Below are 15,913 nucleotides of genomic sequence, written 5' to 3' on the forward strand. Positions count from 1 at the left end.
GGTTCAGATATATATTATACAAATATTTACTGCTCATGAGGGATCTGGTGGAATCTATTGGTCCCCATTGTGATGAACTGGAGACCATGGGCCTACTATTTTAGTAGGCTCACGGTCTCCAGTTCACTGAGGGACCAATAGATTTCGCCAGATCCCAGATTTAGAGCAGTAAATATTTGTTTCATATCCTTCACTAATATATTCTTTGTTCATTAATTGGTTAAATATTAGAAACGGATACATGTAGGCTAGGCCTAGTCAAGGGTAGGCTCGGGCCTTGCTTTGTTTTGATGCACATGCACGCACACAGTTGAATGGCTAACATGGCTAAAGCTTACCGTGAAAATGTTGTAACCTCTAATGTAATAGGGTCTACCGCAGTGAAACGAGTCACTCGGGCGAGTAACCATGTTCTCTGTAGTGTTATTTCACCGTCAATATTAAGATATTGATTTTGATACTGAACTCAGATTATGCCATGAAACTGCCGTATTTTAGCTGCAGTTCTGTGCATCTGCTTGTGTGCTTCGCAAGACAACATGACTTTCTACTCATTAATACCCTGAAACCGGTACTGAAATCGCACGTACATGGCGAGTTGCGCCGACCACTAGGAACTGCGATGCAGCATCGAGGTCATAGGACAATAGTAGTACTATTTACCTAGGGCGAATAGTTATCCCAAGGGTCCAATAGTAACCCCGTTCCTCATCAATTGGCTTTTTGACAGCTTTGCAAAATAGTTAAACTATTTTTGGTCATGTGATAATCGTTTAACCAATTAATGAGCGAGAATATATCATTGAAGGATATAATTACATATATGTGCAAGTATGTTGTCAATTTAGTCAAGTGTGTGTCATTGTACTTTATAATTACATAACATTCAGTGAATATCACAGAATTAAAACCAGAGAACCAGGACTCGACCGCCATCTTGATACAGGCATGGAGCAAAAATTGGGGGTATTTTTTTTTTTTTATCTTTCATGCCCCAAACGGGGCTTTTATTTCCCTGTGCTCAAAGACAAAAAAAAAAAAACATACATATAATACAACAAAGACAAAACCATTACATCACATGAAATTGTTTTACATTACATTGATCAAGTAAATATATTGATGAAATACAAAAAGGTATAGTTTACATTATACATTATACATGTTAACATATAATATGTACTACTCGGTACAAAAGGTTTCCAAGACACCCCACTTGTTTATAAAGTTTGACATGTTATTTTTACTCCTAGCAATCTGCTTTTCTAAATTATAATGAAATTTTATCAAGTTTTATCAAAATTGGGGGTATTTGGTTTCCCTCGGAATGCGCTCGAGGCATTCGTTGTCATGCAAGCGCGACATGGATGATGGGCGCATTTGAGAGACGCACTTGATGCGACCTGCACGCGAGTACCAAGACGCTTGATGTGAGACGCGGAATTGTTTTCGTTCGTCTCCGCTTTTACCGTCGGCAAGGACCCGAATACCCCATTTTTCTCCCCATAGCTGACCCGGCGCGATTGTGCGTGGCGGTATAGGGAGTCCCGGTTCTCCTTCTCTAATTCTGTGGTGAATATACATCAGGGATATCATACTCAATACAATGACATAATCTTCAGTTGACTTATATGAATACACATTAAGAATACAGTTACACAATATTTTCTAGTACTCGCCACACAGTGTCATCGCCCCGATATCTTCATGGCAGAAATCGCCATGGTAGGTTGAATCCACAGCCACGCATGGCCATTTTGTTCCGACCTTTGAGACGCATAATGAGCCAAGGGACATGACTAAGGCTACTGACAATAGCCCGGTAATTGATCTCTTTGTGTGTGAGTAAGCTTGTATACGCCATTGAGGTCAATGGTCATCGACTTTTATACTGCCTCCACGGGAGTGAGTGCAGCTACGCTGTAGTCCATACAGGACCAACGCAATATAAAATCAGAATTTTGGCCAGTTTTTGAGTTCAAGACGCACACTTTCTCAATACTCAAGCTAATGAGTATCATATCCTTTCAACACATATGTTCAAGTGCAAGGATCTAAATATGGCTTCTTTAGAACAAAAAAATTACGGGAGATATTCATCATTTTCTACCCCCGTATCCAAAAATTTATCGTCTAATATCAAATCGTACATAGCACATTCACGTGTATCGATCCCGGGTATTTATTTTAATATCTCTGCTGTACCAAGTAATTATTAGCCAGGCGATGTTGGTGTGCGCCACACACAATCAGAGTACAACTACTATCATAGTACAAGATTGAAATTTTTTTTTCACAATTCCTTTTCCCAAACTGCAAGTGTGAATAATTAAGGAAATACAAATAACGCAATGGCCTGCAAGGATGCATAATTGTCTAATTGGCACCAGGCACACTACTAATTAATGATCAGGATATGTTGCAGCAGTGAAAACGTTATATTTATAATATATTAATGTAAGGCTATATAGTTGATAATTTACAGTTTATGAAAGGTTACATCTAGCTTACAGATAATATACACATACAGATACACAGAGAGTTCCAGAAAAGAGTATGCTTATTTTATTACTTTAACAATAAGCCCTTTCACAATTTCAGATCAAAGGGCATTGTGAGTAATGCTTGTAGATAAACACAGAGGACTCGCCACAGTATTTCAATAAAGGGTAAACTTTGCACTTTGTAAGTAACACTTCCTATGTGTGTTTTGCATATTTGTTGATCTTGATGTCCTCTGAATACTTGCATAAAACAAGCAAAGTACTGATGAGCTGGCTAGACACGGCTAGTGTGAAAACAGCGAAGTAAAATCACAGAGGAATTCCTTTTGGGCACAGTTCATCACACGCATCGTCAATGGAGGTGATTGTGTTGTCGATATCTCAAAAAAACACAGAGTTAGATTCTGCGCATGCGCAGTTCCGAAATGTCAGAAACTACGAAAAAGCTTATAGCTATTTACATGCTCAGATTTATTTGATGATTTATACATATGGTCTACCCCGAATGTTTTACAGGTGGATAACCAGTTACAAACATCTCTGAAACCAGTTGTGTTGTTTGCCTCTAAAGAAGATGAGAAAACACCCGCACTGAGTCTAGCCATTACCAAACTCCAGACATCAACCAAGACAGTGGATATTTACAAGGTCAGTCTTATTTGCTTAAAAAATCAATCCAGGGGTTTGTGCAAGAAGGTGTATCTACAATAGCTGCGCTATAGACATTTGACCATTTCTCCATTCTATATTGTACGAATCTAAAATTATGACACCTGGCAGCCATTACAGATAGTGCTTTCTGTCAGTAACCCGTCAAAATACCGTAAAACCTCGTCTACAAGCATAGAGTGTTTCTGATGAATGCTAAATGAATCCAGGTGCCATTATGGAGTTTTAAGCAAATAAATTACAGATCCAAGCATTATACAAACATGTATTATTGTAAGACCAATCTATTGTATTGGCATATATTAATTTTGCTTTCATCAAAAACACTTTATATGCTTGTAGACAAGGTTTTACGGTAGTGGATGCTAGTAATGTAAACATCTTTGAAGCCAGCTTTCATATAGTTTTCAGCAAGGTTCTTCAGTGGTCTGCTGATTTGGCGCTGTATACAGCGTAAACACAAAAGTGGGGTTCTGATTGGCTAATTAAATTACCTCATCATCATATCGGCACCTCATTCACCACTCAAGGTGTGTGGCATCGCGTGACCAAGGCATGAATTAGTTCTTTTTACATGATAATCAGGATGAGCAGTCGGTCACTGCTGAAGGACCTTGCCGAATACTATAGTCGTGTTTAAAGAAGACCAGATAATTTTAGTGCAGAGAACTGTTGTTAGCAATTGCTAGACAATTGCAAAAAAAGTATGATTATGACAGTTGTGTTGACAGGCAACGTTTTTGTTATGTTCCACCATCATTCCCAACATGATCACAGTACATGACCACCATTGCTTCTAATGTCAAAACTAACTGTCATTTGATTCTGTGAAATTCAAATAATTTTTCATCCTTGTTTAGGTGTGACTTGTCAACCACTCCAGTGAATATCACAGAAGCTATGGTTCTTTCAGGTTACTTATGTTACTGGTTTGTTTTTATTCACAGAGATTAATAGTAACCCTGTGCAAGATGACATTAACCATGGAGGAATTACTGCTACTACATCTGTTTAAATTCTTTGGGATGGCTCAGGAGGAATCGGATGTTGAGAAGATGGATGAAAACCACTTTGATACACTGCGGTGAGTCATGAATGTACTTAGTGACATGTTATAATCGCCAGGCAGAGATGAACTCAGAATGTTACGTCTGACATCAGGGCAGATATGGAGGCACACCGTGATTTCTTGCTCACCTGCACAGTGTGGCATATTCCGTCTCATTGGCAAAACGCAACAATCCTAGTTTATCTGTGTCGGTGATTATAGTAAAGCTACTTTCAAAAACTTAAACGGATAGCAAGACAGTGACTTGACTTCAGGAAGTTGCCAGTCAAGTAGGGTTTTCTTTACAGGTATAAATGTGCATATTTATGCACCCACAGATACAAAATGTACTGCATAATTTCATTGACATCATTCAAGTCACACAATATTTTGTTATATGTAATAAATAAATATATATTTTACAAATGAAGTTTTATGTAAAAAATAAATTTTATACATTGTAAAGAATCATACAAATTAAAATTAAAAGGTTTAAGGAAGGGGTATGAACGTTTGGACAGTATTTATTGTGGGACATTAGAGCACATCAGACATATCGAATTGCATTCTGAATACGAAGAATGTCCTTCTGATATCAAATAATTTTGATTTTTTTTTAATTAGCAATGTAATACACATTTTATGACAAATCATTAAAAATTGATATTTTTGATATTTCACAGTACTCGAAGTAAACTTTATAAATCTGATGATTTATACTTAAAGTGTATGTAGGTGGGATGAAAAGCAGGCGATCAATAGAAAATTTTGACCTTTCGTATTGAAGATATGGATTTTTTTCCCAAAACACCAAAAAAATTAGGTCTTTTTGGGAAAAAAGTTCATATCTTGAATATGAAAGGTCAAAATTTTCAATTGATCGTCGGCTTTTCTTCCCAGCTACATACACTTTAAGAATATATCATTAGATTTATAAAATTTACTTTGAGGACTGTTATATATCAAAAATTTGAAAATCAAATTTTTATAATTTGTCATAAAATTTGTATTATATCGTGATTTTCAAAAAATGAAAATTATTTGATATCAGAAAGACATGCTTCGTATTCAGAATGCAATTCGATACGTCTGAGGTGCTATCTCATGTCCCATAAAAAAATACTGTCGAAACGCCATAAACGCTCATTCCAGTTCCCTTATTAAGTAGTCAACATCATTACAGGATGGTTTACAGTCTACTCCCGATTGCAGAAAAATTTCCAACATTACGAAATTTGTTTTGTCACTTACGAGGTCTCTCATGAATGTGCTTTTAGTAAAGAGACTATAGTCCAACGGTTCCCAAAAGGGGTCGTGGGACTTGCCGGATTTAAAAAAAAATACATCTCAGGGGCATTAAAGTGCAGGGTACCATCGTATTGGCCATGTAACCCCATTTTGACTTATTTTAGCATTAAAATTGCAATTTTTTGCCTGCTTCACATGCATTTTTGGATGGGGGGACACAATATCAAATGTCCCCACCACACATTTCAGCAAATACTTCCTTGGACTAAGTAGGCTTACTGTAAAAATGCAGGCAATATTCGGTATTATATAACACCTAAGTAGATTCTTGTCATTTGATTGGTTGATTGATGGTCACATGTCATTCAATAAATAAACTATTTTACGACCTACGTCACTACCGTGGAATTTGGTTATATGCGCCATGCATTTTTGTTATATGCACCGTGCATTTTTGTTATATTCCGTACGTTCTATTGCACGGCACGGCTAGATTGCATATTTTTTCAGTCCGATCGGCCAACAGTAATAGGCCCAACCGGGTTACGGGAGATTTAAAACAACAAACTTAATTTGCCTTTTGAAGAAATAAAATCCACATCTACAAATAAAGCCGCGATGATAGGTCTATTCCGATAAGTAGAAAGCAAGAAAGTGAAAAGGTAAGCTTACAATATGCATGGTTAGGCCCGGGACTAGGTAAGCTTAGTTAAATTCTCTTAAAAAAAAAAAAAAGCCTGGTATAAATAATATTATACCCTTATAATAATACTTTAAATGGCTTATTTTTGGATGATACAAGAATAGGCCTATATTGCTATAAAAAAAAAGGCCTTGGCCTACTTGTCTACGATTACAAAGCCATTGCAATCAACCAATCAAATGACAATGGTCTACTAGATGTTACATAAAACAAATAATGAATGTTTTTCATTCGTGCAATGGAAAGAATATTTTCATTCGTTGAAAAATGGAATGTTCCATTCAACTCAGCTTCGCTTCATTGAATGGAACAATCAATATTTCAACTCATGAAAATATTCTTACCATTGCACTCATAAACATTCATTATTTGTATACTATACCATGATTTTTGGCTAGAACAGTATGAAATTGTAAAAAAAAATCGCGCTCCACACGCACTTCATGCTCTATGCATTCAAATTCACATTGATTGGGGCTAAAATAATATAACAATTTTTGTGTGAACAATACATGCAGTTGTCCCTGGAAGTAAAAGGATTGAAGAAAGTGAACACAGATACACATTAAGAAGCTGACTAAAATATTAAATTTCCTTCTTAAAGTTCTTACTTTGACCACCCCCCTCAAAGGAAACAAATTCCTTGTTCTTAGTTCTGTTTAAATAATATCTACATATTCGGTAAACACCTTAAATTGGGTATAAATAGTGTAAAAATGCACTTTTTTTTTTTTTTTAAACAGAAACTTATTCGGTCGCCAAAAGGTGCTGGATTAACTATACTTCAAGGAAAATTTTCCAACCCCATCCCCCCTCAATGTCAAAAAGAAATCTGTGCCACTGTTCATCAGCACCAATTGAAATTAGCCATAGGGCAGGGTGGCAAGTCAGTCCCCTCCCCTGCTCAGTCGACAGATATGTTGTGACAAAATTTACGATTTGCATCTTCCTTCTGGTGTATTTTAGACCCAAAATAAACCCCAATTTGGCCCATTTAGTAAAACAGTGCACTTTGCGCGCATTTATCTCGGTAAAGCCATTCTGCGAGTAGATCTGCGAGACGTCCCCTTGGAAATTCTTTTTTTTTTTTTTTTTTTTCATCTTGAACTTGGACACGAATCTCAAAAACAAGAGTTATAATTCCATCCTATAATGTAAATCATAAATAATCTGAGTGCTAGGGCAGCTCCTCTGATGCCTGTAAAATGCATAAATCTTGTATAATGGATCAAAATACCGGGACTAAATTAACCAAAGGTTGTAAAAGGCCTATGCATCTTCCTTTAACAATTTTTGGGCACATGTTGTCCTCAATTTTTTTCATTTTAGCATTGAAATTTCAATTTTTTGGAAATTTTCGCATTTGTACCGGTAAGGCAAAAAAAAATTGTTGTGTTGCCCTCAACCGCCCGACCCTAAATCCTGAAAAATCAGGGTCGGCATTTTTTTTTTTTTTTAATGAAGATTTTTACAGATTTGTTCAAAAAATCAATGTCTTTCACTTAAAATTAATATTTTATTGATGTCTAACAGGTATCCAGAAGTCAAAATTGACAAATGTCCCCTAATTGAAGAAGCATTATTTAATATTTGAGGGGGTTTTGAAAAAAATGAAGGTTTGGAAAAAAAAAAAAAAAGAAATCCGACCGTCCGACCCAACTTTCCCATTTTCCCACTTGAGGGCAACACAACAATATTTTTTTTGGCCTAATGTTATTTTAGGAGCAGATCAGTGGGACGATTTGGAAATTTTGCCCCCTGGCTCGGTGACTCTGGTACATCCCCCATTGAATTTCAGCATTGAAATTGCAAGTTTTATTAATTTTTTGTGCACTTTTCCCGGTAAAGGAATTCTAGGGACAGCTTGGAAAAAAAACTTGGGTTACAATTGTAGGGGAGGAGAGGTGGCAATCATGTTGTCGTGCCCAAGGGCCATCAAAAGGTAAATCTATACCAGCGAAAATTATTTCTCGACACCCCCCTGAGAAAATGGTCTAGCAACAACCCTGTCTTTACGTTTAACAAACCCAATGTGTATCAACTAATATTTTACACAATAATAGTGTAAAGAGTGTCCACCAAATGCCTTCATTTGGCGCCAATTTTGTAAAATTTTCCAACAGCTCAGGGAGGAACATCCCCCTCAGACACCCCCCTGTGTCACGAATGTGCGACAAGAGGCCTCCTTCATGGTCATATTTTACAAAACTTGTGTACCCCCACATTCAACTTCAGATTGATGCCCTTGGCCACATCACCAGTGTAACAAGCCCATAAGCAGTAATCAACATTCTCCCTATTTACATGTGTTTGTAAAACTCGGCAACAATACATTCCACCTCAATTGCTGCCTTTCTTGCTACATCTACCACTTTGAAGGTTTCATACTTTACTCCGTCAACTTGCACTTCGTTGCTTGAAGCAGGTGGTCCATACACATGTTTTCCTTTTGGAATGGGTCTGCATTGTTTCTTCCCATTCCATATAATTGGAATGTCATATTCACTGTGATGAAGGGATTCTTGATGCTTACTTTGGTTAACTAGATGTGATAAAGCGAGGTACCAGTTGTCTGTGTTTCCTGGATAGGCAGGCTGAAGCTGAAAAAGATACAAAAGGAAATAGTTGTTGTTGTGATACAATGTATACTAACCAGCTGCTAGCCCTGTAATCCTGTCTTGGCCATATTTGTCCAGTCACTCTGTCATTCATTCATTCATTCATATTTTATTTCCATAAAAATCAAAGACATTACAAAAAATATATAAAACACGGTACATATGGAGGAAAAGGCTGGAAGACCAAAAAGGTCTGAAAGTTAGCCTTTCCCTGAAATCAAATGAAATTAACAAAATAAATCAACATTACATAACATAACCAAAAGACAAGGGAAGGGGAGAGGGGGGGGTGCTCACGAAAAAGATTAATTATATTTAGAGATCAGTTTTGTTTTGAATTGATTACGGAAATGTTTAACAGATTTTGAAGCTTTCAGATTTTTATCTAAAGAATTCCAAAGAATGGGACCTCTTGTACGTATAGCATGATCAGAAAAGACTTTCTTATTTTTGGTTAGATTTAGGTCATTTACATATCGTGTCTTGTAGTTATGTATGTCAGAACGTTTGGTAAAATAATTATCAAATGCACAGGGCAGCTCATTTATAGAGTGCCTGTACATGAATGTACCTAATTCCAGTGTGTACATATCTTCAACTTTTAATATGTTATAATTAGCAAACAATGGCATTGTGTGGTCTCTATAGTGAACGTTTGCCACCGCTCTAATAGCCCATTTTGAATTTTTACAATTTTATTTAAGTAAGTTTTACATGTATTTCCCCATAAAAGTACTCCATAATTCAAATAAGGCAATATTAACGCATAATAAAGTGTAAATAAAATACGACTTGGAACAAAATGTTTCAATTTATTCATGACACCGACATTTCTTGAAATTGTTCTAGATACGCAATCTATGTGACATTTCCAAGTGAGACATTCGCTCTATTAGTACACCAAGGAATTTAGTTTGATGCACTCTTTCTAAAGCCGTGTGATTTGCAGGTCTTGATTCATCGATGTCATTTTGGGTGTGCCAAGTATCATGTAATTTGTTTTGGTAGCATTAATTGACAATTTATTAGCTTTAAACCAATTGCTTACTTCCTTTAACTCTTCATTAACAAGGTTTGTCTGGCGTTCTCACGTTTTTATGGGAGTATAAAATGGTGGTATCGTCTGCAAAAAGGACTAATTCGAGTACTTTAGATGCATTAGTTATATCATTAACATAGAGTATAAATAGAAGTGGCCCCAGGATTGATCCTTGTGGAACACCACATATAATATCGTGTGATTCTGATTCATAAGAATTATAATAAACATATTGTTTTCTGTTACTTAGATAATTTCTGAACCATTCTAACACAATACCACGAAAGCCATAGTGTTCTAATCTAATTCAAGTGATTAACTGAAATATTGCTTAGCAGTCACTGACATATCAATATCTTGGAATAATTATGAGTTCAAGTCATTACTATGTTACAGACAAACATCCTGCGTGTTTCTACTGGGTAAATGTTGGCGGGTAATGCGGTTTAGTTTAGAGTGTTACCGGGTAATGTGCTCAGTGGAAAAAGATCGGTTCGGAGTGATGCGGCGTGGACACCCGGCAACCGTGATCCACCTCTGGAGGTAGATCATGCGGTGTAACACCAGGTATTTTCCTCAGTGGAAACATGTTTGGTGTGACGGTTAACGGGTGTACAGGAAGTCAACCTTGCAAGGTCAAGTCAGTGACAGTAAAAGAATGCAATGCGTGTGACAAAAGATAACCTAAGGTCATGAAAACAAAATACTTCTGCTGTACACCAGATCACACGATCGTTTACCGGGTATAGCGTCAGTGTAAACATGGTAGTTAGCCATCAAACGGTTAATCAGTTGGCGGGTGTTACCCGGTAAGAAATAGCATTAGAATAGCATTAGTTTGAACAATTACTTTTATACCAAATTAATAGCCTCATGCCCCCCACCTATGTTTCAGATTGACATTTTATTTTTGTAAAGACCAATCATACACATCCATGAAAGGTAATTTTAGGTTGCTTTTTGTGCATTGATGCTGTTTCTACCACACAAATGAATGAATTTTTAACATACTTGGTCAAAATTATTTTGTTTCTCATCACTAAATAGAATTTCAAAATATTACCTTCACAAGGAACTCAAACAGTTGAGGAAATCTGGTGTCAAACTGGTCCCACTTATAGGTGTTCAGTTTCTTCAGGATTTCTTTTTTCACCTGCTGCTCTGTTTTGGGCTGATTACTGTAGTCTTGTGGGATGAAGAAGAACATGCAAGGACCTGTTTGCACAGCAGGGAAATGCATCTTTCGAAAGCTGATCATGACTCGATCAAGCATTGAACGAGCTTCGTTTATAGTCTGAGAAGCCTTATCCAAAATGAGACGTGTTACTCCCGGTCCGCTATTCCCTAGTATTGCGAGCTCTAAGTTGAGGTGGCAGTCTCTTAGTTTCCCATACGTTGCATCCTCTAGTTTCATCAACTTCTTAATATCATTGTAAAGGGGACCATTGATTTGATCATTCTTTACACAGCAGTGGAGGATCTTTGCACAGTCAATGCGAAACTCTTCTCTTGAAACATCTTGGTGCTTGATGAGTATGTCTGCCAGTTTATAGCATCCTTCCATGCTACCACACTCTGTTGCTTCTTGAAAGAGTTCCCTTGTCAATTTGTGATTTCCTTGTGCTTGTATCTCCTCTACTTGTACCAAGGCACATTCTATTGTTAGTTGTTGTACAAGACCTGGTTTCTGTAACCCCTTTAACTCTTCTATCCTTCTCCTAGCTTCTTCAAAATCACCAAGTTGGATCAAGGTCTTCACCAAAGATTGGATCACATCAAAGTCATTTCTGTTCTCATCACAGTCTAAATACTCCTCATATTTAGCTCTAGCACTGTCATGTTCTCCATACACTTGATCCAGCCATGCTAATCCCTTTAATCCGTGGCTGCGTATTTCAGGATCAGCTGACTTTGCTTTCTTTTCCATGACATTCATATAACCCTCCTTTGCTATATCTAGACCCTTCCTCACAGATCCATCAAACACTGGTTCAGGGTTTTCCCGAGTCACTGGTTGTGTGACACAGTTCATGACAGCACAGTTGATTGCTATCCGATATCGCTCAGAAGCTTTTTCTTCATTGTTGCAAGTATGTTGAAGGAAACGTGCGTAAGAAGTATTGAACTGTACCTGATCATTGAAATCAGTGTTTCTTACTGTAAGGACACTTATGAAATCACCCTTTGCTTCTTTCAGCATATGTAGCCTCTCATAAGTGCGTGCTCTGTCTAGTAATGCCATATTGTTTGTGGGATTTGCTTCTAGTGCCTTAGTAAAGTACTCTATTGCTTTGCGGAGGAGACTTTTATGAGGTGGAACAAAACGTTCCTTCTTTTGTATTGCTTCTTTCTTCTTGGCCTTCTGCTCATTGTACATATCTCTGTAAACAAGACCCATTTCATGAGACATGGCAGAATTTTGACCAATGGCACAAGCATCTTGTAATATTGGCAAAGCATCCTCGGAGCAACCAGCTTTTCTGAACACTTTACTTGCTTTTACCAGAACATGTAGGTGACGGGTGCAAGCTGTTGTGCTTTAGAAGCATGTTTAATCGCATCGTTATGTTCACCCTTGAAAGATAAGTTGTAGGCCAGATATACATGAGCCAGTGCATGATTTTCGTCAATGGTCAATATTTTCTCATACAACTTTTTTTCCTTTTCCTTGTCTTTGGAGTATTCACTGCCATCTCTATTTCTTGAACGACGCCCTATAACCAGAGCTAATCCAAATAGCCATTGAGTATTATTTGGCTGCACATCCAGTGCTTTTTGGAAGTAGATCTTTGCCTCATCGTATTTTCTCATGTCAACTCTGGAAAGTGCAAATGCGTGCACAGAATCAATGCAAGCTTGTGATAAGTCTGTCTTTTCAGAAAGTAACCTTTGAATTTCTTCTACTAGGGAAGTCGTCTGCTCTCCCAAGGTGTGAGCCATGATAGCTTCATTACACTTGGCAACTATCAAATATCCTTGTTTCTCCTCCTCATTAGAAACACTGTGTATCTCTTCATAAGCTTTGTTCATGTATTCCCTGCCTTTAATATAATCAGGTTTTGGGTCTTTGTACTTTGACACATGAATGAAACACTGAAATAACAGTGCCTCTATTGTCATGACACCAGGATTTTGGGCTAAGTGCTCCTCAAGTTGTAGTTTCAAAGCATTGAAATCTTTGCAGGTGCTTATATCAATTCCCCAATTGAAGTGAGATGGTGCATCAATCAAAAAGTCAGGTAGAGCCATTTTTTCTGCAATATTGCGCTCTTCTTTACCTCATTTGTACTGATCTGAAAGTAAAATCATAATAATCAGCACGTTTTTGTTGGTCAGTAATTTAACCATTTATTTTCCAGATACATAGAATGTAATAAAATGCTTAACACTGAGACCAACCTCTAGGTAATTTACAAAGATATCTGAAAGTACCACCACTTTTAAGTGGTGGTACTCAGCGGCGTACCGTGGCCGCCCCTTCACCGGGGGGCTGAAGAAAATGCAATTTTGTCGCCTTCCTCAGCAGCCCAAAAGGTTACCCTTTTTTTTACTGTCGTTGAAAAAGTGAAGAGCAAAAAAAAAAGGGGTTTATAGGCGCTACCGCCCCAAAAGCAACACATTTTGATGTATAGTACAATTTTTTCTCTTTTTCCGCCCTTTTTTCTTTACTAATTCTTTTGCCGCTTCTTCTTCTTCCGCCGCCCTCTTTTCCGCCTTCTTCTTCCCTTGGCCCCATTCGTTTTGGCCACCCCTGCTTTGACCCTGGGGGGCTGGCGGCCCTAAAGCCCCCCCAAATATGCGCATGGTACTTTCAGATATTATATTTCATATTTAAAAATGCGCCCACACTATTTTGTAATAATTCAAATAATGTTGTTAAGTTTTGTGTTCTATTATAATGGCAATTGAGAAGTCTTTTTACATATTTTGGCATTTTAATAGTTAATAGTGCACATAGACCGATGAAAATGATATGTAAAAAGTTATATTCAGTATAGAGTACATAAACAGGGTAACAATATGTGAACATTTCGGGTGAATACAACATATTGTTCTAAAGATATGGACGAAAATGTAATTTCAGATTTTTTACATTTCATTCAGACAATGCTGGCGTAAATCTGTTGCCAGTTCAGTATGTGATATGTTATACATTTCTGCATAATATTTGTACAATAGTTGAAAATGTACAGTCAGCTTACCGTCTCCCCTTCTCCACCCCCCTTTTTCAATGTTGGGAGACTGTAATGTAGAAATGATGACCATGTTGTCCAAATCAACATTGTAATAGGGGAGCGGAGAAGTATGTTGGGCAATTAATGCTTTACTGTAGGAAGCTTTTTTGCCAGGATTGTAGTCTTACGTACCACTCACACAGGATTATCACTACACTGGTTAGTGCCAGTAGTAAGCAGCACAGGAATATGAAATAGAGAAAAAAAATCATTTTGCCCTTCAAAACAGCTAGAAAATGATACCTCAGAGTAAAACATTAAAATTTAGCCAGTTTAATTTAGTTCAGTTTAGTGATAACCCTGCACACACAGACACACAGGTGATTAATATATCTGGTCAATATAAGCATGCATTGGTATTTGCAATGGTTTTTGAAATACTTACATAAATTATGTACCTCCGTAATCAAAACAGGTTTACACTTGACTTAGCCATCTCATGTGTATTGCACAATAAATGATGCTTAGGAAAACTCCCTGTTATCCTAATTATTAATGCATGAGACTCATCAATGTGGTGGAGTGCATAATCCACGGATGACTCTTTTCAATGGAAAATGAATTGTGCGGCTTGAATGATGTCGCATCAAGGTCTGTATTGAAAAGTGATATTGATGGATTACACACTTCCTGACATTCACTACATCAAAGATGCTAAAAAGAAATGGTTAGTAACCTTGATTGTTAAGGCAGCTGTGTACTCTCAGACATGCATGTAGTAAAAGTGCAATAACTTTGTAATTATTCGCGCAAAGGCAAGACAGCAATGCATCTTAATGTAAATATAGATTTGGTGTAAAAACAACAGTTATGAAGAAAATCACAAAAAGTGAGTTTTGGCAATATTTGTTTGGTACATCATAACAAAAAACACTCTTTCCAAAATATTTTATTTTGTTTTTATCTTAATCTTGAGACTCCATTCCAAAAATGTTTTTTTTTTTAGTTTTTGATATTGGCCTTATTTTTTGAGATATTGACCATATAAGGCATCAAAATGAACTTTTAAAATTCACTAACGCCTATTTGCACAAAATGATGCCTAAAATCGGAAATAGACCAATATATAAAAAAATGGGAAAACCGTTTCTCGAGTCGATCATGCTTCTTACGATGATCATATTTGCTTACATATAGATGCTGTATTTATTGAGTTATCGTAGTACCTAAATCGTCATTTTACCGAGAAAATGAACATTGAAATAATGGCCGCTGAAGTTTAAAGTGGTCACATTTTGCACTTTCATCGAATCTCACCGGAGAATGCGTCAGTTTTCATTTTTTGACCTTACATTACATGAACATCGGTTAAATCCACGGCCCCTTGAGAAGTTTGAGCGAAATCCATTCATAACTTGATATTTAAATCGGGGGAAAGAACTTGAAAAAGCCCACATTTTATCAGCTAAAACGGAGCCATTTGACCACTAGGTTTTTGTGAAATCAGTGCTTTTCCATAAGATGCGCCGCGCATGCAGATAAGCGTCGCTTATGTGTAGCGTATTTGTGCGTTAACAAATTGCGCGATACGCAACGCGATACGTTGTTGCGCGCGTGTACCCTGCTGGTACAACAAAGATTTTCTTTCCTTTTCAATTTCAAACACGAGTGGAATAGTGAAATAAAATCCTTAAAATATTGCAGTTGGAGTTTACAAATCTGGATTTTCATTCCTTGTATTTATAAAAAACATAACAAAGTACAAACATATCAAAAAAACTCAATTTCGCGAAAGAAACATGTCTAGAGTACACAGCCGCGTTAACCGTATTGCCAGTTGTTTTGTCCAGAATTCCTACTACTAGGTAAAGGCAATCCCTAAAATTGATTTCATCAATTTGATTCAGTC

At 37.0% G+C, this 15,913-nt stretch overlaps 2 protein-coding genes across 2 annotated transcripts in view; one reads left to right on the forward strand and one right to left on the reverse strand.

The window, feature by feature from the left end:
• Positions 1-15,913, forward strand: part of LOC140147414 (intermembrane lipid transfer protein VPS13D-like) — a 191,383-nt gene that overhangs the window by 82,660 nt on the left and 92,810 nt on the right. The window contains 2 exon segments of the mRNA XM_072169194.1: positions 3,021-3,152; positions 4,121-4,257. Coding sequence (XP_072025295.1) covers positions 3,021-3,152; positions 4,121-4,257 — 269 coding nt within the window.
• LOC140147403 (uncharacterized) lies at positions 8,456-11,127 on the reverse strand. Its single transcript, XM_072169184.1, has 2 exons — positions 10,893-11,127; positions 8,456-8,772 (listed from the first exon to the last, which is right to left on the reverse strand). Exons 1-2 carry the CDS (start codon positions 11,100-11,102, stop codon positions 8,473-8,475), a joined length of 510 nt encoding a protein of 169 aa, XP_072025285.1. The 5' UTR covers positions 11,103-11,127; the 3' UTR covers positions 8,456-8,472.

Source organism: Amphiura filiformis, chromosome 1 (genome assembly GCF_039555335.1).
Source record: "Amphiura filiformis chromosome 1, Afil_fr2py, whole genome shotgun sequence".
Lineage (NCBI taxonomy): Eukaryota > Metazoa > Echinodermata > Ophiuroidea > Amphilepidida > Amphiuridae > Amphiura > Amphiura filiformis.